This window comes from Pelophylax lessonae, assembly GCF_965119305.1.
Source record: "Pelophylax lessonae genome assembly, chromosome: 1".
In the NCBI taxonomy this organism is placed as follows: domain Eukaryota; kingdom Metazoa; phylum Chordata; class Amphibia; order Anura; family Ranidae; genus Pelophylax; species Pelophylax lessonae.
In genome coordinates, this window is record NC_138768.1 from 222,842,466 (window position 1) to 222,870,175 (window position 27,710).

The 27,710-nt window shown below is 47.4% G+C and overlaps 1 protein-coding gene across 2 annotated transcripts in view; it reads left to right on the plus strand.

Annotated features, from left to right (window-relative positions):
* The window catches only part of HECTD4 (HECT domain E3 ubiquitin protein ligase 4), a 335,164-nt gene that overhangs the window by 139,485 nt on the left and 167,969 nt on the right, over positions 1 to 27,710 (plus strand). Inside the window, exons 15-17 of one of the 2 annotated variants that reach the window (XM_082265115.1) lie at positions 8,901 to 9,006; positions 10,166 to 10,286; positions 22,406 to 22,534. In XM_082265115.1, the coding sequence (XP_082121241.1) occupies positions 8,901 to 9,006; positions 10,166 to 10,286; positions 22,406 to 22,534 (356 nt within the window). The remainder of the gene's footprint in view (positions 1 to 8,900; positions 9,007 to 10,165; positions 10,287 to 22,405; positions 22,535 to 27,710) is intronic. The other variant, XM_082265116.1, reaches the window with a different exon arrangement.

Sequence of the window (27,710 nt, forward strand, 5' to 3'; positions counted from 1 at the left end):
CTCTCCCTTCCAGTTATCTGCAAATGTCCACTGGAAAGACAATGACACAAGTCTCCATAGTCAGACAAAGCCACAACCGTGGCATACATCAACTATCAAGCGGGTACCAGGAATCATGCAACCTTAAAGGAAGCAACCCAGATAATCTCATGGATGAAGACTCTGTCCAGCAATCTCTGCGGTCCACATCCCAATCATTTTCAGTCTGATATGTCGGAGATGGGGGACCCCGGACATGGATATCTTGGCCTCCAGTTTTATCAACAAACTGTGTTTGTGGCCATGACCATTGACCTCTTAGCACTGGCATGCCTTGATAATCCCCAGGTTGTCATTCAGGCCAATCTGTGTCTTCCCATTGTGAATTGGACCTCGTCTACTCCACATAATAGAGCTAGAGAACACGGTCATTCTCATTGCACCAAACTGGCCCAGAAGAACCTGGCACACAGACCTATTCAGACTATTTTAGAAAGCCCCCTGACCTCTTCCTAACTGGCCAGACCTTCTCTTTTAGGCCCCCCTTTTCCATTCTGCTTCTCAGTTTCTGGCTTTAACAGCATTGCTGTTGAAGCCCAGGTGTTAAGAGACATAGGGGTCTCTGTGTGTGTTGTTCCTACCTTTGTTAAAAGCAAAAAAAGCCACTTCAAGAAAGATCTTCTGTCATATATGCAAATTCTTCTTTGCCTGGTGTAAACACAAACACTTCAGTCCCAGAGATGACTCTGTGCCTAGAATTCTGGCCTTTCTGCAATCAGGTTTTGACCAGAATTTGGCTTTAAGCACTCTGAAAGAACAGGTTTCTGCCTTTTCCATTCTCAAAAACGTCTGGTCTCAGTTTCCTGTGTCAAAATCTTTTATTCAATGTATAGCTTGCATTGTGCTCCCCTTGCAGCACCCTGTGTTTTCTTGGAATTTCAGCTTGGTTCTCTCTGTCCTGCAGAAACCACTCTTTAAGGTTTAAACCCATCAATGATTTCCCTCTGCTGACTTCTTCTTTAAAGTGATCTTTTTGGTTGCTATCCCATCTGTCAGACATGTCTCGGAGTTGGCAGCTCTCTTGTAAGAATCCGTTTCTCGTTCTTCACAAAGACAAGACCATCCTTTTTTCCATGGTGGTATCAGTCTTCCACCTCAATGAAGACATCAAGTCCTACCATCCTTATGCCTTCTCCAAAGCACTCAAAGAAAATTGCTCTTCATTGCCTGAACATAGTCAGAAGCATTAGAAGCAAAACCGCAAGCAACAGCTTTGATCAAGAAGACAGATTCCCTCTTTGTCGTGTCCTCAGGGCCTCACAAGGGACACCATGCTTCCGAGTCCACTATCGTTCCATGGTTAAGAAATCTAAACACTAGAATGCACACATTCAAGAGCAAATCATCTCCTACCTTTTTACACACCCACTCCACCAGGTCCATGGGCATTTCCTGGGCATTCCGACACCAGGCCTCTGTAGCCCAGCTTTGCCAGGACACAGGCCACCCTCATTTTTATTCATTGGCTACTCATATTGCATTTCATATAAAACTCCGGACTCAAGGAGTGGGGTAGAGTTAAAGTGGAGACTCTCAGGAGGCATGTCCTCAAAAGCTTGCTAGTATCTAATTACCTTAAGGTAGGAGCCTACAATGGAATTTACAGGCAAGTCAAAATACCTCTTTTTCTCTTACGTCCTCCGACAGTCGCCGCCTCTTCATATTCGTCACATATGGGGTATTAGACTTTGCTCCGAAGGAGTAGCTAGGCAACAGAATATGTTCACAATAAAGCTTTAACATATCCCACCCTCAAGGGGTGGTCCCCTCAGTCAATACCCTCCTACTTCCTGCAACCATATCTCTTTTTTAATGTCTAGCTTGTCAGGAGTGGCTGGCTCTCTCTGTGCTGGGACTTTTTGTCCCAGACTCTTTCTTCTTTTTAATATTTTGTTTGAGTTTTCTCTCTACCTTTACTTAGCTGTTATTTTTGTCAGCATTAGTTAGTTCTTCGGACGAAGAGGATCATGCGGACTGGGTCTCGGGCTGATCCCCCTGGTCGCAGGTCGTGGGTCAGTGGCTTCCCAGTCTGCCATTGAGCGTTCAGCCAGGTAACGCTCCTGGCACAGTGAACGACCCATCCCTGTTCGGTGCAGGGATGATTGGTGAGGTGGCTACCTCACCGGACGCTGTGCGGTTTCTTAACCTCCATTATGTGCGTCTTGAATTGCGACTCTCCCTGCCTCATGTGCAGCGGCTTGTTCGCCTGTGCGGGTTCCCCACGCCATGTGAGGTAAGTGTATTTATGTGGGGACCTGTCTGTCTGGGGGGGTCTCAGTCTGGGACTGTGTAACCTGCCTTTAATCACACTGCTTGTCTCCCTATCTCTCGGCTGCATGCTGTGGGCTGCAAGGGGGGGGGGGAGCTGTATGACACTGTGTGTGTCAGGCTGGGCAGTGTGAGGAGCTGTGTGCTGTGGGGCATGTTTTTTCTTGGCATGTTTGGGCATATACAGCGATCGCTGCGGCGATCTAACATGTATCCTTATATTGGGATGTAATGTGTGTGTTTTTTATGCACTGTGGAGCGGCGTTTTCGGCGCCAAACGACGCCATTTTACCGGCGCCCGCTCCGGCCGCATAGTTTACATGCACGGCGGCCATTTTCTTGTAGCCTCCATAGGCTTGCATAGAGCGCCCTAGCAGCATCACTTCCTCTCTCCTGGAACACCGATCGAGGCAGCAGCAGCAGCGGGGTCTCCTCAGGTTTTATCCTTCTGTTCTTGTTATCCCTTGCCTGTACTCAGTTTGTATATTCCCTGTGGGGGTCTCATTGTGCCTGAGTGTGGTGCGGTGGGCTGCGCTTGCCGCGCTTGCTAAAAGGGGGCAGTTAACCCTTGGTTGTCTGGCATTACAGGGGCAATGGATTCTCAGGAGGGCAAGTTTCCTACAGTATTGGTGGAAAGCCAGGGGACCGCTGTTTCCCCCCCAGGGGGGGATTTAGCCACTATTGTGGCTGGCCTTGCTGCCCAGGTGCAAATGCTGGTGGCTGCTCAATCTACTAAACGGCCCAGAGTTGCTCTGTCCTCTGATTCTGAGGGTGAAGGTGATGGGGCTGTTCTGGCAGGGACCCCCCTATCGGGGTCCCGCTCCTCTCTTGATCTAGTGGGGTCTGAGGTAGAGGCTGAAGTTGAGGGGGTTGATAATTCTTCCCCTGGCTCGCCTGAAGAGCTTGCAATCATGGATGAGTTGATTGCTTCCATTAAGCAAACGCTACGTTTGCAGGACGAAGTGTGTCCCCCCGCTGCTTTGGCGGCTTATGGGACGCAGAGAAAACGCAGGACGCCGCAGGTTTTTCCCTGCAATGCTGATTTTCAGCGCGCTGTTAAGGATCAATGGCGCGATCTGCGCAAGCCTTTTGCGGTACCAAGTAAATTCAAGCTGCGTTATCCTTTCTCGCCTGCCACTGATGAACGGTGGTGTGTGCCTCCGCCAGTGGATCATGCAATTGCGGTTTTGAACAAAGCCACTGCGATTCCTGCAGAGGGTTCCCCTGTTTTCCGTGATGCCACGGATAGGAGACTGGAGTCTCTTGCCCGTCATACTTATTCTGTTACGGGCTCTATGCTTAAGGCTCTGTTTGCTTCTCTCATGGCGGCCCAGGCGATCGCAAGTTGGACGCAGATGCTTAGGCGCGTCCTAGTGGCCGATTCGGCCTCGGCGGCGACCCTGGATATGGTGGATCAGATCCACCAGGGTGTCATGTATCTGTGTGATGCGGACCTGGACCTGATTCCGTTGGCTGCACGTGTGCACAGCGTGGCGGTGTTGTCTCGCCGCCTGGTTTGGTTGAAATGTTGGTCGGTGGACCAATCTTCACGTAAGACCTTAGCCAATCTACCTTATGATGGGTCTCGCCTTTTTGGGGAGTCCCTGGATGTGTTGATTAAGGGGATCACCGGGGGTAAGAGCACTCTCTTGCCCCATTTCCCCAAGGCTAAGGGGGCTTCTGGGAAGAAGCATGCAAATTTTCGGCCCCCTCAGGGGTCCTTTCGTGCCTTTCGGCCGCACTACAAGGGCAAACCGTTCAAGGGCCAAGGCTCTCAGAAGAAGCCCTGGTCTGGGAAACAGAAGTCCGGCCAATCCGGACCTGCTGCCCATAACAGTTCGGCCTGAAGGGGCGCCCTCACCCAGTCTTGGGGTGGGGGGACGCTTGCTCGGTTTTCTTCAGCCCTGGTTGGCCCGTGTGCGGGACAGATGGGTTCTGGAAATCGTTCGGTCTGGTTACAAGATCGAGTTTCTCTCTCGGCCGGAGAGCAGATTTTTTCCCTCAAATCTTCAACTGTCTCCAGAGCGCCTGCGGGATCTGCACCTGGCGGTGCGGGACCTGAGGGCTCAGGGAGTGGTGGTTCCGGTGCCTCATCGGGACAGATTTCGGGGGTTTTATTCCAATCTGTTCACCGTGCCCAGGAAGGAGGGCAAGGTTCGTCCGATTCTGGACTTGAAGGCTCTGAACCGCTCTGTGCGGGTTCGCAAGTTCCGCATGGAATCCCTGCGCTCGGTGGTGGCTGCCCTGGTTCCGGGGGAATTCATGGCCTCCATCGATTTGAAGGATGCGTACCTTCACATCCCCATATTCGAGGGTCATCAGAGATACCTTCAATTTGCCATTGCGGAGGATCACTACCAGTTCGTGGCGTTGCCCTTTGGTCTCGCCTCGGCTCCGCGGGTCTTCACCAAGGTGCTTGCACCGGTTCTGGCATTATTGAGGGCCCAGGGCATTTCTGTCCTGGGGTATCTGGACGACATTCTGGTTCGGTCTGCGACCAGACAGGGTCTGGAGAAGGACCTGTCTGTCACAATGCAAACTCTGCAGGAGTTTGGTTGGACGATAAATGTTCCAAAGTCGACACTGAGTCCGTTGGTTCGTCTCCCCTATCTGGGAATGATACTGGACTCGGTGCAGGCGAAGGTCTTCCTGCCGGAAGACAAACTCAGGACTCTTCAGGAGGAAGTCAGGTCCCTCAGGGACGTTCCACACTCGTCTCTGCGGACGTGTATGAGATGTCTGGGATTGATGGTCTCGGCCTTCGAGGCGATTCCTTTCGCGCAGTTTCACACGCGGGGTCTCCAAGCGGAGATCCTGTCCGAGTGGGACGGGCGACCTCAATCTCTGGATCTTCAGATCTCGTTGAGTCATCGCACCAGGGAAAACCTTCTGTGGTGGCTCCAGTCCCCGTTGGTGTCCGGGGGCAAGTCATTTCGTCCGATCTCGTGGACGATAATCACCACGGATGCCAGCCTGTCGGGCTGGGGTGGTGTTCTGGGCGTTCTGTCCGCCCAGGGGACCTGGTCGGTGGGGGAGTCTTCCCTCCCGATCAACATTCTGGAATTGCGTGCGATAAGGCTCTGTCTTCATCGCTGGACGGACCGGCTGCAGGGCTGCCCGGTTCGGGTGCAGACGGACAATGCCACGGCGGTGGCCTACATCAACCACCAAGGGGGCACCAGGAGTGCCCGAGCGGCTCGAGAAGTGGCCGACATTCTGTCTTGGGCCGAGACTCATGTCCCGGCGATAACGGCGGTTCACATTCCGGGAGTGGAGAACTGGCAGGCGGACTATCTGAGTCGCCAGACCCTGGATCAGGGGGAATGGTCTCTCCACCCGGCTGTCTTCCAGATGTTGTGCGCGAAGTGGGGTCTTCCAGATGTGGACCTGTTCGCGTCTCGCCTCAACTACAAGGTGAAGAGGTTCGTGGCAAGGACGCGCGACCCTCGGGCAGACGCGTCGGACGCGTTAGTGGCCCCGTGGCATCAGTACAGGCTGATGTACGCGTTTCCACCGATTCAGTTGCTGTCCAGGTTCCTTCGCAGGTTACACTCGGAACGCAGCACGGTGATTCTTGTGGCACCGGACTGGCCTCGCCGGTCCTGGTACGCAGACCTCGTGAATCTGGCGGTCGACGCCCCTTGGCGTCTGCCTCTTCGAGACGATCTACTGTCTCAAGGACCGATTTACCATCCTGCTTTACAGTCGCTGGCTTTGACGGCCTGACTGTTGAGACCGAGGTCCTGAAGGAGAAGGGTCTCTCTCCAGAGGTCGTTCATACTTTGATCAACGCGAGGAAGTCTTCCTCGGGGAAGGTTTATTACCGTACTTGGAAGGCCTATTTTGCCTGGTGTGAGTCCAGGGGGTTTTCACCCCGCACGTACTCGGTTTCCCGTGTGCTGTCTTTCCTTCAGACGGGTGTTGATCAGCGTTTGGCGCTGGCTACGATAAAGGGTCAGGTGTCTGCGCTGGCCGTTCTGTTTCAACGTCCCGTGGCTTCCAACTCCTTGGTTGGCACTTTTATTCAGGGTGTGCGGCATCTGGTTCCTCCTAGGAGGGATCCTTTGCCCCCTTGGGACTTGAATCTCGTTCTATCTGTGTTACAACGTGCTCCTTTTGAACAGATCAGGGAGATCTCGTTGTCTATGTTGTCCAAAAAGGTCGCCTTTTTGGTGGCAATCACTTCGGCTCGCAGAGTGTCGGAACTGGCGGCTTTGTCCTGCAAGTCTCCGTACCTGGTTGTTCATTTGGATAAGGTGGTCTTGCAACCTAATCCTTCTTTTCTGCCGAAACGAGTTTCGGAATTCCATCTTAACGAGGATATTGTTTTGCCTTCGTTGTGCACGAAGCCTAAACATCCAAAGGAGGTGAGATTGCACTCTCTGGATGTTGTTCGGGCGATAAGGGTTTACCTTAAATCGACTGAGTCTTTTCGTAGGACGGACTCCTTGTTTGTTCTTCCAGAGGGTCCTCGGAAGGGCATGGCGGCTTCGGCCTCTACCATCGCCAAATGGATCAGGCAGACCATTGAACAGGCCTATGCCTTGCAGGGGAAGGTTCCCCCTGTGCCTGTGAAGGCGCACTCTACTAGATCTCTGAGTACGTCTTGGGCCTGCCGTCATGGGGCTTCTGTAGCCCAGGTGTGTATGGCGGCGACTTGGTCGACCGTGCACACTTTCACAAAATTCTACAAAGTAGATGTTCAGGCATCGGCGGATGCTTCCTTTGGCCGCAAGGTTCTTAGTGCGGCTGTTCCATAGGGTCCCTTGTTGGGGACTCCTGGCTGTTGGGATAGTTTTTTGTATCCCCTGGTTTTTTTGTCTTTTCCTGGGTTGTTGCTTCTGTTGAGCACTTATTTTTGCTGTTGCCCAGCTGGTTTCCTTCCTTTGGTAAGGTTCCTTTCTTTGATGTGGAGACTGCGTTGCCTTTCGGCGCGGATGCGTTTCCCACCCCTCATGTTTGCACTGCTTTGGGACGTCCCCATATGTGACGAATATGAAGAGGCGGCGACTGTCGGAGGACGTAAGAGAAAACGGAATTTTTGTAAAATCTTACCTGTAAAATTCCTTTCTCTGAGTCCTCCGACAGTCGCCGCCCCCGCCCCTCTTTTGGGGTTTGAATGTATACTCTACTGCTATTCCACTAAAACTGAGATATGGTTGCAGGAAGTAGGAGGGTATTGACTGAGGGGACCACCCCTTGAGGGTGGGATATGTTAAAGCTTTATTGTTAACATATTCTGTTGCCTAGCTACTCCTTCGGAGCAAAGTCTAATACCCCATATGTGACGAATATGAAGAGGCGGCGACTGTCGGAGGACTCAGAGAAAGGAATTTTACAGGTAAGATTTTACAAAAATTCCGTTTTTTGCTGACCGTGTGTTTGCTGGATTAATCTCCTTAATTTCCAGTCTGCGGCCACATGTCACAGAGACAGGAAATGAGAGCAATTCTTTCCAACAGGAGCACAGACCGCAATAAAACTTGAATAGTTCTACTACTTCTTCAATGTACAAAATGAGAGTCCCTCTTCAATAAATGATCCAATTGTAAGATTATTTCCAAAGTTTACTTTGGCAAATATTCCACAGTTTTTTTTTTTTTAAAGTTCTTGTACTTTTCACATGCAACCTGGCCTACAGGCATTAAAGTCTTCTCTTCCTTGAACACACACACACACACACGTACACACGTACACACATACACACACACACACGTACACACGTGATTTTGGCTAAAAGCTGAATAAACTGCCGACAAATTTTGGGGGTAAACAAAAACACCTACAGGAAGCACACCCAAATATAGCAGAGCTTTCAGGTAGTATCCTTTTTAAAAAAATTAAACTCAAGAGCCCAGAACTGCCAGGAAGGGTGCCAACTAACTAGCCTCCTTGCTGACTTCTTAGCCAATTTGCTGCTAGTCCTGTCACACACACACTTCAGAAATTAATTTAATCTCTAAACATATCTGCAACAAAAAAATCACTGTGTTTTCCTTGTGTGTGTGTGTGTGGTTGCCATATAATTTATGATTTCACACAGCTTGAGGCATTACAGCAATGGGTATTATTTATTCATTTCTTTCTAGCTATGTTTAAAGCTGACCATACATTATTCATATTTTTATTGAACCAGCAGGTTGAATGAAAAAAAAAAAAAAAGATACAATTTCCCTATACACACACACACACGATGTGGATGGGGGAATCACTCCCACTCTTCTATTGTGTTCTGACAGCAGTGAGCCTTGGTCACTGTCGGGACTCACTGATCAGTGTTGCCAAGTATAAGTGGCGGCACTGATCATTCCGGAAAAATCCAACAGGCTAGTTGTACAGAAAATGATCAGTGGATCCACTCTATACAATCAGCTCGCCCATATAAGATCAAAATTTGGTCTGTCCCTGCTGAAAGGGCATAGTTTCAATCCATGTACGGCCGCCTTAAGACCTAATATTTCAGTGATTGCTTTCAGCTTTTTTGCAATAGTTAATTTTAATTTTCAATTTACTTGCTGCTTATGATATGGAAACTGATCTATGGCTTTTCTAATTACTAACTATAATATCATTTGTGTGAATTGGCCCCCCAGGCGATAGGAACTGTGGGCTTTCCCTGCTTCGAGATGTTATCTTAACCAACTTGACTGAACAACTTCAGAATAACCGATTTGGGAGCGATGAAGACGAACATTACCGGTAAGTTAGATCAGTGTTTCTCTACTTTGGCACACTAACAGGCCAGGTTTTAAGTATTACCTTGGGGAGATGCAGACTAGAATACTGCAATCACTGAGCAGCAAATGATATCACCTGGGATGTATTTCAGTTTTCTTGCAAACCTGACCTGTTAGTGTGCCCTGAGGACCGGAGTTGAGAAACACTGCGTTAGATAATTGTTCCTGTTGATTTGTGCAGTTAGTGGAGTTTCAGTTCACACTGTTGTGGTGCGGGAAGCTGCATGTACTGCATTCCTTTTCAAACCGCATGCAATTAATTCAGTGCAAATTGAGCCTATTCACTTTTTATGGCTCAAATCGACCCACATGATAAAGGGGCAGGCACCTTTTTTTTTTCTGCACTGAAATTAGATCACATGGGTGTTTACACTCTTGTGATCCGATTCAGCCAAATGCGCTGCATTTTGCAACCTGTTTTCGGGGTGTCGTTAACATTGACACAGGCAGCGGTTCTCATAAAAGGAGTGCAATAGTGATGTGGTGGGGGATACACACAGGAATTGCAGCGAAATAACTGCAATAACAGCAGTAAAATAACTAACTGGGTCATATGCAGAACAAGAAAATGTAATACAGTAAACCCCCCTCTATCGTGGGGGTTACGTTCCGGACCCACCCGCGAAAAGTGAAAATCCGCAAAATAGAAAACCCTATTAAAATACACTGTAGGCATGTTTTTTTTTACTGTCACATACTTTTAAAAGCATTTTAAGGTCTTTAAACATACTTTTAAAACAATAGAGACTCATTGAAACACATAAAAGATACTGAGAGACAGAGCAAGAGCTATGGAAAACACAAAAATATTTAATTTTCAATTATTTCATTAGTAAAATAACATTACAGAAAAAAACACAATAAACCGGGACCGCAAAAACTGAACCGCGCTGGAGCGGGGGGGTTTACTGTACTTTTCTAAATCTAATTAAAAATGTGTAAAGGTAGGCTTTAAGGGAGGTAAAGTGAGTGAGACTTGTGCCTGACTTTGGTGATTTTAATGACTATAAATTGTCCTCACTTATTTATAACAGACGTTTGCTACTCTTGCAGTGTATTTGTAGCAATAACCCTGTTTCTAGCAAGCATTTTACTAAATTTTCTATTATATTTTTTTCTAGACTAAATGATGAACTATTGCACTATATTTTGAAGATTGTTGTTCGTGAATCTTGCATTCTGATCACCAAGTGCCAAAGTGTGTCAAAAGAAGATTTCCAAAGACTCTTATCAACTGTGCCTGTAAGACCAGAGCCCACTTCATTCTCATGGCCATATATCTCCACCTTCTATTTTTTTCCAAACCTACATACAAATAGAATTTCTTTTGAACTTGCAGCAGTTTTGACTGGAGTCGTTAATACACAGTGGGAGGCACTATTTTCTTGACTGCCCACACTCTTGGAGTCGGATAGATTTATTTGTAACCTGTGATGGAAGGGAACAACCTTTTATGGTCCATTAATCAGACAAATTGGTGTTATTCGTCCAGCTATAGGTGGTTGGACACATTGAAATCAAAGCCCTCTATACGAATGACGCATATATTGCCTTTGGGCAAAACTGAAACAGCTAAGCCTCTCGCTCTTAGTATAGAGAGTATACAGTATGTAGTGGCTGTAGGGTTCTCCAAATTCATCCAAAATACACTGCTCAAAAAATATAGGAATATTTTTTAATCAGATTAAAGCATGAAGTCAAATAAACTCCTGGGATTTTCATCTGGTCAGTTAAGTAGCAGAGGGGGGTTGTTAATCAGTTTTAGCTGCTTTGGTGTTAATGAAATTAACAACAGGTAAACTAGATGGGCAATAATGAGACGACTTCCAAAACAGGAATGGTTTTACAGGTGGAAGCCACTGGACTTTTTTTCTCCTGCTCATCTTTTCTGACTGTTTTTCACTAGTTTTGCATTTGGATAGGGTCAGTATCACTACTGGTAGCATGAGGTGATACCTGGACCCTATAGATATTGCACAGGCATTCCAACTCCTCCACGATGGCACATCAATACATGCCATTGCCAGAAGGTTTGCTGCATCTCCCACCACAGTCTCAAGAGCATGGAGGAGATTCCAGGAGACAGGCAGTTACTCTAGGAGAGCTGGACAGGGCTGTAGAAGGTCCTTAACCCATCAGTAGGACCATTATCTGCTCCTTTGTGCAAGAAGGAACACGATGAGCACTGCCAGAGCCCTACAAAATGACCTCCAGCAAGCCACTGGTGTGAATTTCTTGGACCAAACAATCAGAAAAAAGACTTTATGAGGGTGGCCTGAGGGCCCGACATCCTCTAGTGGGCCCTGTGCTAAATGCCTGCCACCGTGGACCTCAAATGGCATTTGTCATTGAACAGAATTGGCAGGTCCGCCACTGGCGCCCTGTGCTTTTCACAGATGAGAGCAGGTTCAGCCTGAGCAAATGTGACAGACATGAAAGGGTCTGGAGAAGCCGTGGAGAACGCTATGCTGTTTGTAACATTGTTCAGCATGACCGGTTTGGTGGTGGGTCAGTGATGGGCTGGGGAGGCATATCCATGGATGGACGCACAGACCTCTACAGGCTACACAATGGCACCCTGACTGTCATTGGGTAATGGGATGAAATCTTTGGACCCATTGTCAGACCCTATGCTGGTGCAGTAGGTTCTGGGTTCCTCCTGTTGCACGACAATGCCTGGCCTCATGTGGCGAAAGTATGCAGCCAGTTCCTGGAGAATGAAGGAATTGATACCATTGAATGGCCCCCACGCTCCCCTGACCTAAATCCAATAGAACACCCCTGGGACATTGTTTTAGTTCCATCTGACGCCACTAGGTTGCACCTCAGTCTGTTCAGGAGTTCAGTGATGCCCTGAAACAGATCTGGGAGGAAATACCCCAGGACACCATCCGTGGCCTCAAAAGGAGCATGCCCTGACGTTGTCAGGCATGCATACAAGCACATGGCCATACAAACTACAGAGTTTCATTTTAAGTTGCTGCAATGAAATTTCAGCAAAATTGAATAGCCTGCTGCATCGTTTTTTCACTTTGATTTTTGGGGGGGGCTTTTTAAATTCAGCCCTTAATTTTTTTTTCCATCAAACAATGTGGCATCCTTTCGTTCCTAACACATTACCCAGTCCATATCAGTATAGATATTCAGCATGATATTTTGCTCCATTGTGATCTGATGTGTTTTAAAAGTGTTCCTTTAATTTTTTTTGAGCAGTGTATATTCAATACAAGATGTCTGTGCCCGTAAAAAGAACATTTACTTACTGTGTCTGCAACCTCTCCTCTCATGCAGGACCCGGGGTTTTCCTGCTGACAAGCAAGCATAAAAACAAAAAAGACACAGACTGGCTTTGGCACTTAGTGTAGCATTTATTAAAAACTTGATCAGTTTAAAAGCAGTGAAACATGTGAGTGCATCATTGTTTTTAAGTTTATTAAAGTGTAAGTCCAGGCAAAAACTAACTGAACCTGCTCTCTGCCACATCCTAAACCTAATCTATCTAACCCTGTCAAGCAAAAATTGCTGTACTTACCTATTCTGCAGCCAATCTGGTCCGGTTCCCAGCGGCGGAAGCTGTGTGCAGGAGAGGACCGACAAATGCTGTGAAATGGCTGGGAAGTGATGTCATCATAGACGTACTATGGTGCTTGTGTTGTTGGCTGCCTCTCCTGCACCCGCTTCCCCACTGAAGCAGCCGCTGATGCTGGGACTGGACGGGATCCGTTGCAGAACAGGTAAGTGTAGCGATAATTGCTTTACAGGGCTAGATAGATTAGGTTTAGAATGTGGCACAGAGCTGGTTTAGCATTAGTTAGGTTTTGCCTGAACTAATAATAAAAGCTACACTGAGAGTGGCGCTCGCTCTCTCTTTTTTATTTTTTTGCTTTTATGAACTTTACTCAGTTTTCTGATATTTCATTCTGTTATTAATGGTGTTAGATTGAGTTTTCAGAGGTACTTACCGGCAATGGCTAGAGCAGAGGGCCTCGCTTGAATATAAGAAATGTTGCAACAGGAGGGTTGTGTCTCTCATTTCAACTTGCTTAGGGCATAGAGCTTTGGATCTCACCACTGGTGTGCCCAAATTATAGAAGCAGGAAGAAATCAGAATTTACTGAAATTATTAGTACTAAGAGCACTGATCACTTTTATTTATTTATTTTTAAACCTTCCTGTGGTATGTGTCTTGAAACATTGCTTCACTGCTCCTGGATGCTGCAAGTATTTGACTCTACAGGATGGGCCATTACATGTACCCTTTGCTGCACGCACTGGATTTTCCCTTAGACTTCTACATCCCTGTAGTGATGAAGAAGCTGGCGAGAGGATATTTAGCATGTAGCGGGATGTGTTGCAGTGGTCAGGGAAAACATATATAGAAACTTAATATTTTCCAATACTCTATAGAATATTCATGAAATAATATATATATATATATATATATATATATATATATATATATATATATATATATATATATATATATAATTTTGTAATACTTTCTATTTCTTTACATTGTTCTTCAGCTCACTACCTCTTTCAAAAGACTGTTTAGATTAATCACTTGTATTGTATCACTTACGGCTGTTTAAGCCCACATTCTTCTTTTTTTTTTTTTTTTTTTTTTTACTGTGAAAAGTGTTGCTGTTGGAGTAATAGACCCTAAAAAGTCTGTTTAAAGAACACAGCCTATTGATAATGAAGCAACATAGGGTGATGCTGCCGCCTACAGAAAAACGGACACTAGGCACATAGACAAATTAAAGTCAGCCCCTTAGAAACTATATCCTTCCATTTTACACCTTGCCTGTTTTAGCAAGAAGTCTTGGAGGAAAAATAACGCATAAAGGAAGGGAACTGTATCCCTCAGTGGACCCTGCGAAAATGATTTTATAGGAAGTACAAAAATCCTATATCCTAATTGTATAGTGTAGGGTACATGACTTTTATTCATAGACCATGGGTTATAATGTGGCTACCTCCCAGTGATTGGACACTGGCAAAAAAACCTTACTATGACCGCTCCTATTGAACGATCATATAACCCTATTCACTCTGTGAGACTCCAGTTTTTTTGCTAGTGTCCTTGGTGCCTAGTCTTTTCTCATTTTGGAGAAGTTTTTTTGTTTTTCCTTTTTAATCATTCTTTTTTTTTCCTCTGACATTTTTTATCAAGATCTGACTGCTTATTGCCCTAGGCCAGTGATGCGAACCTTGACACCCCAGATGTTTTTGAACTATGTTTCCCATGATGCTCATTTACACTGCAGAGTACAGGAGCATTGAATATGTAGTCCCAAAACATCTGGGGTGCTTTGGAACCATCACTGCCCTAAACTATATAGCAGTTTCCAGATCATTGGGGCAGTTTCACACTGCCCCGCTGTGCTTTCGCTTGTATGAGGTCCTGTGGCTTTGCACTTTCTGAAACCGCACCAGAACCCCTGCATGCTGCATCTTTGGTGCACTTCCTGAAACTGCACCAAAATCGCGGGACATCATAGAAGTCTAAAGGAAAGTGCAAATAATCTGCACAAAACCCGTGGGTTAGCTATGCTTTACCCAAAGCACGTCAGGACTGCACCAGGGCAGTGTGAGGTCTCTCTTAATTTTTAGTGTTATAGCTTCAGGGGAAGAATGCTTTAAAGTGGTAGTAAACTTTCGTTTTCTATTTTTACCTACAGGTAAGCTTATAATAAAGCTTACCAGTTGATAAAATTAATATCTCCTAAATGTGTAGGAGATATTCTTGCAAACAGCAGGCTGTGAGGTCACCGACACATGCACTCTGAAGTAACGGCATACCCGTGCCGTTCTTCCAGGGCTGTGTGCCGCGGCCAAGACTCTCAAGTGTGGGAGTGACGTCATCGTGGCTCGGCCATAGCCTGCGAACTTGGATGGAAGACCGGGTGAAGATGGAAGCCCTGTCAATGATGACAGTGTGCCAATGGAGGGCTTCGATTTAAGGTAAGTCTCTCATAAAGTGCTAGTATGCACTGCATACTAGCACAATGATATTGCCTTGCAGGGGGAAACTTTGAAAAAAAAAAAGTGTTTTCTACCGCTTTAAGGTAAAAATGTTAAGCCTTTAGAATTACTTGAAGATCCTGAGCACTAACAGCAGTCAAATGCAATGGAAGTACAATAAATTAAAAAAAAAGGCCACACAATGCAGCCAGCTGGTCTTCTCTCTTAAGCCAGCTATGCATGGATCGAAATTCAGCCAGTTTAGCAGGTGACTGGCTCAATTTCGAATCCTGCATGGGCAGGCTGATTGTACTCCAGTTGATCTATCAACTAACCAGCCCGTTGGGTTTTTCTGGAGTGATCAGTATACCCAGCAATACGAAGGCTCCTCCCTGTCAGAATACAATACCATAGTGGGAAGGTTTCCCCCATTCACAATTGGATTCTAATTGTATGGGCTGCGTTAGAAATGCTGGAGAAGATAGGGGGTGCTGCAATTGCAACTGTCAGTGAGGAATTGGAGTACTGTAGTCCCTAAGTGAACTCTGCATATATATCACCATTTCTGGTGGATCGTTGCAGGTTTTGTTCCATGTTATGATCCAGCCTAATCAAATCTCCACCTGCCCCTCTGATCCAAGCTGTTATTGGCTGTCAGTAATCCACAGCACAAGTGAAGAATGCTGTTGGTTAGGTTAAGCTGTGATATGCTGAGAGAGTAGCTATGTAATTCAGTGAGGGGGGGGCTCAAGCGGCTCTGTGGTGTGTGCATGGCAATGCTTTGATAGTTGTCACGAATGCCAATCTGTTGCAAATTAAAAAAAAAGAAACATTTTGAGCCCAATAATGCCCACCCTCCAAAAATACATTAGTAAAAGGCCAATAAAACAATTAAGTTCCCAAATAAAGTTTATAATGGGCACATAAAGTTGAATGAATTGGAACTATATAAAGGATAGATTAAACTTTTCATCCCTTACTGCCCAGCTACATGATAAGCTTGCAAGAAATCCCCATTTCTCTATCGTTCATTGATGGACGCAGTTTCTGTTCTTCATAACAGTAGGGTTATACTGCCCCCTACAGGAGTAGGACACTAGGCAGAAAACAGTTCTGGCTACGCCTATGGGCAGTCCATGGGGTAAAACCCTTCTCTCTGCTATAGGATGTCAGTTTTAATCTGCCTAGTCAGGAGTAAGCTAGGTCCTTGCTGGGATCTGTGGTCCTGGCAAAAAGTTTTTTTTTTTTTAAATTAGTTTGTTTTCCCCGTATTTTTTTTCCTGTGAGATGTACAAGCAACTAAGCCGGATCTGGGCGAGGGGCTTGATATTTAGATCTAGCGGTCACCCCAGCTGGCCAGCGAGTGCACGCAGAACACAGCTCTGCGCTAGGTCGGCTGCAACATAGTACTACCGGACGGGGACTTGCCCTGCGAGTTAAAAGTCTCGCCAGGTTGCACCCGACTGGGTCTAGGCTCAAGTCGCAGCGTTCCTATTGGCCGACAGCCCCCCCACTTCGGTGGAGAGGTGTTCTGTCAGGAGATGGTACCCGCCTGTTCCAGGTATGGTGAGTAATTGTTCCCCCCTCTCCCCTGGCGGGTTTTGGGGTTGATGCGGGCCCCTCCTTAGGACAGTCTGACCCCCGGGTTTTACCTCTGTCCTGCCCCCCCCCTCCCCCTCACTTACTGGGGCTATGGGGCGCTTGAACCTAACCCCGAGGGGTGGGGTCAGATGGTGCCCCGCCGGCTACCGGACGATCGACTGTGTGTGTGCGGGGGGGGGGGGAGAACTTACCTGTCACTACCAGGGCCCCCATCCTGTCAATCTTGTCCAGGAGGCTGGGGGGTCCCCTCGAGGGTCCCCAGAAGCTCCGCAGGCCGGGCGGGGCCACCATTTTTTTTGTAGCCCATGTGCTGAGAAAGATTGGTGGCCATGTTGGTACACCCAGCCGCCATTTTGCGGTGGATTCCTATTGAAAATCTCTGGCGGCCATGTTTTTGGAGTCACTAGAGGCATTTTTTTGGTGGTGGAGCTCCTCCTTTTTACCTAGTGCTGACACTCAGGTTTCCTCCTGATCTCAGATCACTGCAGACACGTGCTGTACTGACATCCTGGGCCTTCCTGGTGCATCTCTGGTGCTGGTGGTGAGTCTGGGGGGGTCTCTCTCTCTCTGTTTGGGGGTCTTCAGTGCTTGTGCCTGACCTTTTGGGGGCGCTATAGCGCAGTGGGACGTTTAATAAAAAAAAAAGTGTTCTTTTTTCAAATTCCCCTGCTGCGACATGGATTCTGTGGAACACGTTTCCCCACCTGACCCTCTCTCGGAGGCCGCAGGGCCCTCCGGATCCCAGCAATCCATAAATGCACTGTCAGCAGTCTTGGAATCCTTTGTGTCCCGGGTGGAGGTGGCCTTTAGCCTCGGTTCACATTTATGCAATGCGGGAAGGCTGCCATATGCGATACGCTGGGGGTGTCAATGTAATGTTAACGACACCCCTAGTTTGATCGCATATCGCAGTGCGATCGTGCAGTTCGCACAGGATCGGATCGCACAAGTGTGAACCGCTGTGCGATCCGATCCTGATGCGGCTGCCAAAAAGGGTCCCTGTGCGTGTTTGCTGCGGTGCGAATTTAGCCATACAAAGTGTATGGTTAAACTCGCACCGCACAGCCGATCGCATATAATGTCGGAGCAGTGCGCTCCGACATTACATGCGAACCCCGCACACGCACAAGTGTGAACCGGGGCTTAAGGGGCAAAGTGCTAAAAAACGCCTCCCGCCTACCCCTGCCTCTTCTGATGTGTCAGATTCTGATTCAACCACCGCCGACGTGGGTCTCCCTGCCGGGTCTACTACCTCAGTGGTCCTCAACCCTGGTCCTCAGGGCCCACTAACAGGCCAGGTTTGCAAGATAACTGAAATACATCCCAGGTGATATAATTTGCTGCTTAGTGGTTGCAGTATTCTAGTCTGCATCTCCTCAAGGTAATACTTAAAATCTGGCCTGTTAGTGGGCCCTGAGGACCGGAGTTGAGGACCACTGTACTACCTCGCTCCCTGTTTCCTCTAATAGTGAGGATGACACTTCTCCCTCCGCCACTGTGCCAGAAAAGGCGCTGGTGGACGCACTGGTTGTTTCTGTGTGTGAAACCCGAAAAATGGAGGACGCAGCTGCGACTGAGGCGCAGGTGACTTTTGCCACTCTCAAGCCATCCAGAGCGGCAAAGGTTTTTCCCTTTCCCACGTATTTTGACAATATGGTCGAAAAAGAGTGGGACCGCCCCAAGCATTTTGGGTCCCTAAGCGGATTGCTAGGCGCTACCCCTTTTGAAGAGTCTCTTATTAAATAGTGGACTGTGCCACCTACGGTGGACCCTCCGGTCTTCAGACTGAATAAAGCTAACATTATTCCAGTGGAGAATCCCCCGTTCTTTAAGGATCTGGCGGATAGAAAGGCGGAATCTGCGGCCCGCAATATGTACTCCCTGGTGGGATCTGCGCTAAGACCTATGTTTACTATTGCCCTGGTGTCATAAACTTTGACTGAATGGGCGAAGTTACTACGCCGTGACCTAGAGGGGGAACAACTTCCCTCTGCCTTTGCGGAGCTGACGGATTATTCAGGGGCTGCAATTTCTTTGCGATGCCTTGCTGGATGCGGCTCCATTATTGGCCCGACTGTCGGTTTCGGCCGTGGTCATCCAGCGTATACTTTGGTTAAATGCTGGTCTGCGGATCAGACCTCAAAGAAGGCCTTGACTGATCTACCTTTTCAATGTGAGAGTCTGTTTGGGGCTACCCTTGATGACATTATCAAAGGTCTTACAGGGGGTAAGAGTACCTATCTCCCACAGGCTAACAAGGGTAAGGACCCTCGTTGTAGTAGGGGTCCCTCCTTTTCAGCACATACGTTTTTTTCTTCCCTCCGGGTCAATTGATAAGGGATCGAAGTCTTTCAAGGCCCCCTCGGGGGGGGGGGGGCGGGGGGGGGTCCAAGTGACCCTGGTCTGGAAAACAGAAGTCGGATTTCCCCAGGTTTGCAGATAAGACCCCTTCGGCCTGAAGGTGCGCCCTCACCGTATCTGGGAGGGGGGGGACGTCTTTGCCGATTTCCGGACCTGTGGCTTTCCCAGGTACGAGACAAGTGGGTTCACAAGGTAATTCAGTCCTGTTACAAGATAGAGTTTCGATCCGTCCCTCCGGTAAGGTTCTTCCCTTCCAATGTGCGGCTGTCCCCGGATCGCTTACGGGCTCTCTTTGGGGCGGTACAGGACCTTTTACAACAAGGAGTAATAGTTCTGGTTCCGTCTTCGGAACTTTTTCAGGGCTTATACTCAAACCTGTTTACGGTCCCCGGGAAGGAAGGCAAGCTGCGTCCAATCCTGAACCTAAAGGCACTGAATTGCTTTGTGCGAGTTCAGAAATTCAAGATGGATTCCATTCGTACGGTGCTGGCTTCCCTACATCAGGGGGATTTCCTGGCCTCCATAGACATCAAAGATGCCTACCTTCACATCCCAATATGTGCAAGACATTTCTGCGTTTTGCTGTGGGAGAGGATCGATATTAGTTTGTGGCGTTACCCTTTGGTCTTGGTGTTGGCTCTGGTCCTGGCATTGTTGCGCCAGAGGGGGATATTGGTCCTGGGTTACCTGGGCTATCTTCTCCGTGCGGAGTCTCCCGCAGCGCTGGATACAAACTTAGAGGTCACCATGAGAACTCTGGAGGAGTTTGGGTGGATTCTGAACCTTCAGAAGTTGTCCCTGGTTCCTTACATGAGACTGGATTATCTGGGTCTGACTTTGGACTCGTCCTCAGCCAGGGTGTTTCTTCCTCTGGAAAAACTTAAACTCCAGACTGCGATTCAGCTATTGCTGTACAGCAAATGGTTGTCCCTTCGGACTCGTATGAGAGTTCTGGGACTGATGGTGTGGTCCTTCGAGGCGGTACCTTTTGCGCAATTTCAGACAAGAATCCTCCAGAAGGAAATCCTTCTCAAATGGAACAAAGATCCAAGTTCCCTGGACAACCAGATCCAGCTGAGCCAGGTGACCAGGGGGTCCCTGTTATGGTGACTTCGGTCCCCAACGCTCAAACAAGGAAAATCCACCTTTCCCATATATTGGACAGTGATCACCACGGATGCCAGTCTGTCCGGGTGGCAAGCTTTCTACTAAAGGAGTTTGGTACATGGAGGAATTCAGGTTACCGATCAATGTTATGGAGTTGAGAGCGATCAGGCTTTGCCTAGTCCACTGAACGGAGTACTTTCAGGGCTGTCCAGTGCATGCAATCGGACAATGCCACGATGTATGTCTTTCCTCTGCTCAAGTTGCTGCCAAAACTTCTTTGCAGGATCGAGGCGGAAGGGATTCTGGTCATTCTTGTGGCTCCGGACTGGCCTCACCGAGCTTGGTATGCCGACTTGGTCAGGCTAGTCGTAGACGTCCCTTGGAGACTTCATCTCAGGCAGGATCTGCTGTCTCAAGGACCAATCTTCCATCCTGCTTTACAGTCGCTGGCTTGGAAGCCAGTTGCTGAAGGACAGGGGATTGTCTGCTGCAGTGATTCCCACTCTGCTTAGAGCGAGAAAAGCGACTTCTAGAAAGATCTATCATTGTACGTGGAAGTCGTATATTGCATGGTGTGAGGCTCTTGGGGTTCTCCCTCGCTCTTACTCTGTGGCTCGGACATTGGCTTTCCTTCAACGCGGAGTTGATCAAAAATTGGCCTTTAGTACTATCAAGGGTCAAGTTTCGGCCTTGGAAATTTTCTTCCAAAGGTCATTAGCATCCCATTCCCTGGTGCATAGCTTTATCCAAGGGGTGCGAAACTTGGCTCCTCCGGTGCGACCTCTGTTGCCACTTTGGGATCTTAATTTGGTGCTGTTGGTTCTCCAGAAACCTCCCTTTGAAAATATTCGGGAGGTGGCCTTCTTGGTGGCTATTACTTCTGCGCGCAGGATGTCGGAACTGGCGGCGTTGTCCTGTTCTCCCTATCTGGTGGTTCAAAGACATAAAGTGGTGCTTTATCCGGATCCGTCTTTCCTTCCGAAGGTGGTTTCCAGTTTCCATTTAAATGAAGACATTGTGTCCTAAGCCTAACCATCCTAAGGAATTTGCACTGCATACTTTGGATGTGGTTGGGGCAATCAGGGTGTACTTGGCGACTACTGAGTCTTTTCGAAAGTCAGATTCGCTCTTTGTTCTCACGGATGGACCAAAGAAAGGGCTGCCTGCGTCTGCTGCGACTATTTCCAGATGGATCAGACAGACTATTTTTCCAGGCTTTATTCAATTTTGCAGGCTGCCGTTTAAACACCTTTAATGTTGTTTTCAGGTGGGCCTCATCTTGTTGTTCTGATGGGTCTTATGTTGCCTGGTTGGCTGTGGTTCAGCCTTGGGGAATTATTTTCTGCTGTTCCCTACCCCTCATGGTTTATGGCACTGCTTTCGGATGTCCCTACTGTTATGAAGAACAGAGACTGCGTCCTTCGATGAACGATTGAGAAAATTAGATTTTTGTCTTACCGTAAAATCCTTTTCTCTGAAGTTCATTGACGGACGTAGTACCCGCCCCTCTATTTTGAGTTGGTTGGTATTGTTTTCTCTCACACTGCTTTGTTACAAAACTGACCTCCTAGAGCAGAGAGAAGGGATATACCCCCTGGGACCGCCCAAAGCGTAGCCAGAACTTTTTTTTCTGCCTAGTGTCCTACTCCTGTAGTGGGCAGTGTAACCCTACTGTTATGAAGAACCAAGACTGCATCCGTCAATGAACTTCAGAGAAAAGGATTTTACAGTAAGACAAAAATCCAATTATATTCTGACCTGAGTACCAGAGTCCTGTGCCAACTGAAATACAGACAGGTAGTCACCGCTGACCACAGGACCTTTGCAGAAGAAACACCAGTATGAACTGGGAAAGTCTCCGCACGGTAGCTAGCTTTTAAAATACTTCAGGATTTTTCATAACCGGAATGAAGCTACCAACGCTTGGGTAACTGAAGAAACTTCAAGGATTTTCAATATTTGGCTTAAATCCACAGGGGCTGTTGATGGTGAAAAATCTTCCAATTCAAATGAAAAATGTAGCAGAAAGAATTGGGACATCTATCCTCCTGAAGACCATAAACGCAACTACTGTGATTTAGGGAGTTCTAGCCTTTTGTACCTAGTGTCCATTTCTCCTGTAGCTGTAGAGCATCAAGGTGTGTTGAGAATTCAGCTTTTGTGATTGCTGTTATTTAATCGCTTGATATTGCAAAAAACTTTTCACTAACTGCTGTCTGTATAAAAAGGGATCTTACTACCACTTTTAATCCTCTGAACTGGCTCCGAGGTTAAAGGTGTAATTTTGATGCTTTTCTTATGAAAAAAATGTCTCTGTGTTTAAGGTTGCCTCTCCATGCCTGCGTTATCTGATGGCTGTACAGAATCACCTCCTTAGTAATACTGTCTTAATCAAACCTGATGAGAATGATGACAGTGACAGCTCCCTGCAGGGGGAGACATTGAAGGTACAGGTAAACACCAGGTTTTATTCTAATAATGTTTTATGTTTGTTTACGTCAGTCTTTCCACATTCCATTGAAGTCTGTTAGTGTCAGCAGTCATTATGCAAGTACACAAATGCAGAATGTACTTAAAGCGGAGTTCCGGGCACAAAATCTATCTTTTTTTTTTTTTTTTTTTGTGCCCGACCGCTTGTTCTCATTCACCTGAAAAGGAATTGGATAGTTAGGTTTTTTTTTTTTTTGTTTTTTTTTACTCACCTTGTAATTGTAGATAGAATATACTCACCTATTCTTCACTTCCTCCCTCTGCGCCGCGGCTCCGCCGTCACTACCTGGCTTGCACTGATTCCTGGCAGCTGAACGTCATCGCTCCCAGGAATCAATGCGACGGCACTGGCCCTGCTCGTCACTTCCGGGACGACGCCGCATTCCATGCTAAACAGCTTCTGGGCATGGAATGCGGCGCCGCACCGGAAGTGACGAGAGGAGCCGGTGCAGGCGCATTCTGGGAGAAGAGGGCGCGGAAGAAGACGCAGAAGAGGATCGCGCCGGCTTCAGCTGCCCACAAGAGAGATGGCAACGCTGTGGAAGAAATTTTATAAGTGAGTATTTCTTCTGGCAGGTAAGTGCGAACCAGGACAAATCAGAGGCTAGCCATTGTGGAATGTACTAGCCCTGACACTCCCGGGGGTATGTTCACTGAAATTTTTTTTCTGTGCCCGGAACTCCACTTTAAGGTTTAAACCAATATTAAACTCAAAAACAAACATTTATTATATTGCAGCTCATCAATGATTAGATGTGGAGGCTGCATTAGCTCTTATTTTTAGGTTTTCATCAATTTTTATCTGGTCATCCAGCCAGTAATTCTGTTTTTCAACAAAATGCTGTCTTGCAGTTAGATGGTTGAGACAAACCATTTACCACTGACAAGGGTGCTTACAATGATGAGCTTTTATTTATATAAAACCTTTATCCCAAAAGGAAAAAAAATATTTCCTGTAACGTGTTACCTGGAGGTTGGCCTCAATTTGTTAGTGTATCTGAAACTGCTGTACATCGAACACCCCCTTTCCCCCAAGACTCACGATGCTGCTGTCCAAAGGGTGCCCCTGTGCTTCTTAATCTAGAGTGGAGGCAATCTAATACAGGAGGTGGGTTTTTGGACAGATCATCAGGTGAAAACAGTAGAAAAAATTAGTAACAAACGAATGCATCCGGCTATCGCTCGATCTTGGAAGCGCTCCTCAGTTCACATTGCTATGTTTAGGCGCAAAGTCTCCTGGATTATGCTTAATGAGCACCTAGCGAGCAAGCTTACTGACTCTGTGTCTTGATTTAGGAAGATAAGGGAACCACGGGCCTGTTTCGTTAATTCAGACCTGTAGGTCATTACGCTTTCTCTCCTCAGACACTACTTCTAGGTCTTTTTGGTCTGTATTGACAATGCAGATGCCATCACTGGTTTTCTTACTCCTCTCTTCTTCTCCTCCTTTCTCTTTCCTAACCTTCTTTTCCTCCTTTTAGGGCCTATGGTCTGATCTCCTGATCGGGCCCCCTCCTGATTTTCTATCAGGACGGAGGGTCTGATTCCCCTATGTAGATCTTTAGTGAGACCTCATTTAGAATATGGTGTCCAGTGCTGGAAACCTCACTTACAAAAAGATATTGATAAGATGGAACAAGTCCAGAGACGGGTAACAAAGTTGGTGAAAGGTTTGGGGGATAAAACATATCAAGAGCGACTTCAAGAACGTAAAGGAGATGTACAGCCAAACAACCTTTGGCTGTACATCTCCTATGGATCACAGGTGTGCAGTTAATTCTGCACTCCTGTGACCCGTTTTCAGCAGAGAGCGGTCTGAAGTCCATTCTCTGCTGATGTCACAGAAGTCAGTCCAGGCACTACGTCATCATCATCACGCCAATAGTGGGGATCCGCCAGATGCCTGGACTGACACCTGGCTCAGGACCGATGCTGCAGCCACCTAGGTAAGTATAATTCCCCAAAAAAAAACACAGCCATACTTCTCTTTTAATATGTACAGTATGGAGGAAAGAAGAGAAAGGGAAGACCTGATTAAAACCTTTAAATACATCAGGGGGTGATTAAGGTTCAATGGGGCAGTTTTTTCAATATGAAACCAAAATCAAGAACACTGGGACATGACCTTAAACTAAGGGTAGTGGGACAGTCGACAGTAAATGGCTTCAGGCATGTTTAGGACAAACATAGATCTATACTTGGACAATAAACTTGACGGGGGGGGGGGGGGGGATGAACAGACTTGATGGACTGATGTCTTTTTCTGCCATCACATTTCTGTTTCTTTGTTAGTCTGTTGGGAAATGTCTCTATTAACTTTGCAATATTTGCATACTCTTCTTTGCAGCATTACTCAACTTCAGTTAAATTTGATGGTGACCGTTTGTGGGCTGCAGTCTTCAAGTCATTCCACAGATTTTCAATGGGGTCAAAGTCTAGACTCTGACTAAAACATGCAAGGACATTTACCCTTTTCTTGTTCAACCACTATGTGGTCATTTTTGCTGTGTGGGTTGAGTCATTGTCATGTTGGAAGATAAACCTTCTTCCCATTGACAACTTTCTGGCAGAGGGCAGAGGGCTGCAGATTTTCCTCAAGAATGTGATGGTATTTCACCCCATCCATTTTCCTTCTATACTGACAAGTGCTCCTGTCCCTGCTACAGAGAAACTCCCCATAACAGGATATAGGAATAGTGTTATTTGGATGGTGAGCTGTATTGGATTTCCACCAGACGTATTGTTTGGTGTTGAGGCCAAATAATTCAATTTTAGTCTCATCTGACCTTAACACCTTTTTCCATGTGGCTTCAGAACCTTCAAGGTGTGTTTTGTCATAGCTCAGTTATGACTGCATGTGGCTTTTCTTAAGTAGTGGCTTTTTTCTTGCAACCCTCCCATACAAGCCACATTTGTGGAGAATAATTCAAATTTTGTTGTCACATGCAGAAATTTATGACTGAGTGATCATTGTGTGCAACTGCTTCAGAGTTGCTGTAGGCCTTTCGGTAGTCTGACCAGTTTCCTCCTGGCTCTTTCATCCAGTTAAAGGCTAAGTTCACCTTTTAGAACATGTTATATGTTCCTATGTTCCATCCAAATTTAGGGTGGAATATGTAACGTGTTCCAGCTCCTGCTGCCTCTCTCCCCCCCCCCCCCCTTCCTCACCTCAGTGAAACAGTGTGCAGGGGATCTTCTCCCTGCTCCTACTGTCACAATTCAAACACAGCGCAGCCATGCGGGGTTCCACCTACATGCCCATTTCTTTCACTCACAATTTCCTGTTAAATGTATAGACCATAACTACCGTCAGCCATCGCAGCGGACAGCTTGTAGGTCAAAATGGACTGCAATGGTGCTGATGAGTGCTTTCATAGTTAATTTACAAGCCCTGCATCGTATAAACAGTCAGCCCATATTAGAGGTACAGACTGAAAGCTGCAGGCCTTGTCTACAGAAGCCTGACATTGTACCCCTGATCCACTGATCATGGGTGCAATGCTTTTGAGGCTTCTGCAGGAAAAAAATAAATGCACATTTCTCTTACGTCCTCCGACAGTCGCCGCCCCTTCATATTCATCACCAATGGGTTATGTCCTCTTATCCGTAGGAGTAGCTAGGCAATAGAATATGTTAGTACAAAAGACTTTTAACATATCCCCACCCCCAGGGGGTGGTCCCCTCAGTACATAACCCTCCACTTCCTGTAACCAAACCAGTTTCATTTGTCTAGCTGTCAGGAGTGGCTGGATGTTTCTGTGCTGGGACACCTTGTCTCAGCTCTCTTTCCTTTCTTTGGATTTTATTTGAGTTTTTTCTCTCTTTCTTGTTAGCTGTTATTTTATCAGCGTTAGTTAGTTCTTCGGAAGAAGAGGATCATGCGGGCTGCGTCTCGGGCTGACCCCCCTGGTCGCAGGTTGTGGGTCAGTGGTTTCTCAGCCCGCCATCGAGCGTTCAGTCAGGTATCGCTCCTGAGTTTTCTGAACGACCCATCCCTGTGTCGTGCAGGGATGCCAGGTGAGGTGGCTACCTCACCGGACGCTGTGCGGTTTCTCAACCCACCTTCTGATGCGTCCTAGATGCGACTCTCCCTGCCTTATGTTCAGCGGTTTGTTCGCCTGTGCGGGTTCCCCACGCCATGTTAGAGGTAAGTGTATGTATGTGGGGACCTGTCTGTCTGGGGGGTGTCAGTCTGGGACTGTGTTACCTTACCCTGTGTTCACAATGTTACTGTCTCCCTATCCCTCATGTTGCATGCTGTGGGCTGCAGGAGGGGGGGGTTGTGCTGCACTCTGTGTCAGTCTGTATGTGAACGGCTGTGTGCTGTGGGGCTTGAGTTTCTCATGCTTGGGGCACATTGCGGCGCCGCTGCGGCGGTTTAACATGCTTCCTTTTGCTGGGCAATTTGGATGTTTTTTTACTTCACCCTCATGGGGTGTGGGAGCGGCGGTTTCGGCGCCAAACGGCGCCATTTTGGCTGCGATCGCTCCGGCCGCATGTTTTACATGCATGGTGGCCATTTTCTTGTAGCCTCCATAGGCTTTAATAGAGCGCCCTGTATACCAGCACTTCCTTTCCTTCAGGAGCACCGCAGGCAGCAGCAGCAGCAGCGATCTCCAGGTTCATTTCCCTCTATTCCCTGTATCCTGCCTTGGTTTAATTGTCCCTGTGGGGGTCCCTTGTGTGGGGTGTTTGTGTGCAGTGGGCTACGATCGCAGCGCTCTCTTAAAGGGGCGGTCACCCATTTATTTTACTGCTTCAGGGGCATGGATTCTCAGGAAAACAAATTTCCTACAACTTTAGTGGGAAGCCAGGGGTCTGCACTCTCCCCCCCTGGGGGGGATTTGGCTGCGATTGTGGCTAGCCTTGCGACTCAGGTGCAAATGCTGGTGGCTGCTCAATCCACAAAAAGGCCCAGAGTTTCAATTTCCTCTGATTCAGAGGGTGATGGTGCTGGGGCTGATGTGGCTGGGGTCTCCTTATCGGGGTCCCGTTCCTCCCTGGACCTTATCGGGTCAGAAATGGAGGCTGAGGTGGAGGGGGTTGATAATTCTCCCCCTGGCTCGTCTGAGGAGCTTGCACTCATGGATGAATTGGTTGCTTCTATCAAGCAAACACTGCGGTTAGAGGAAGAATCAT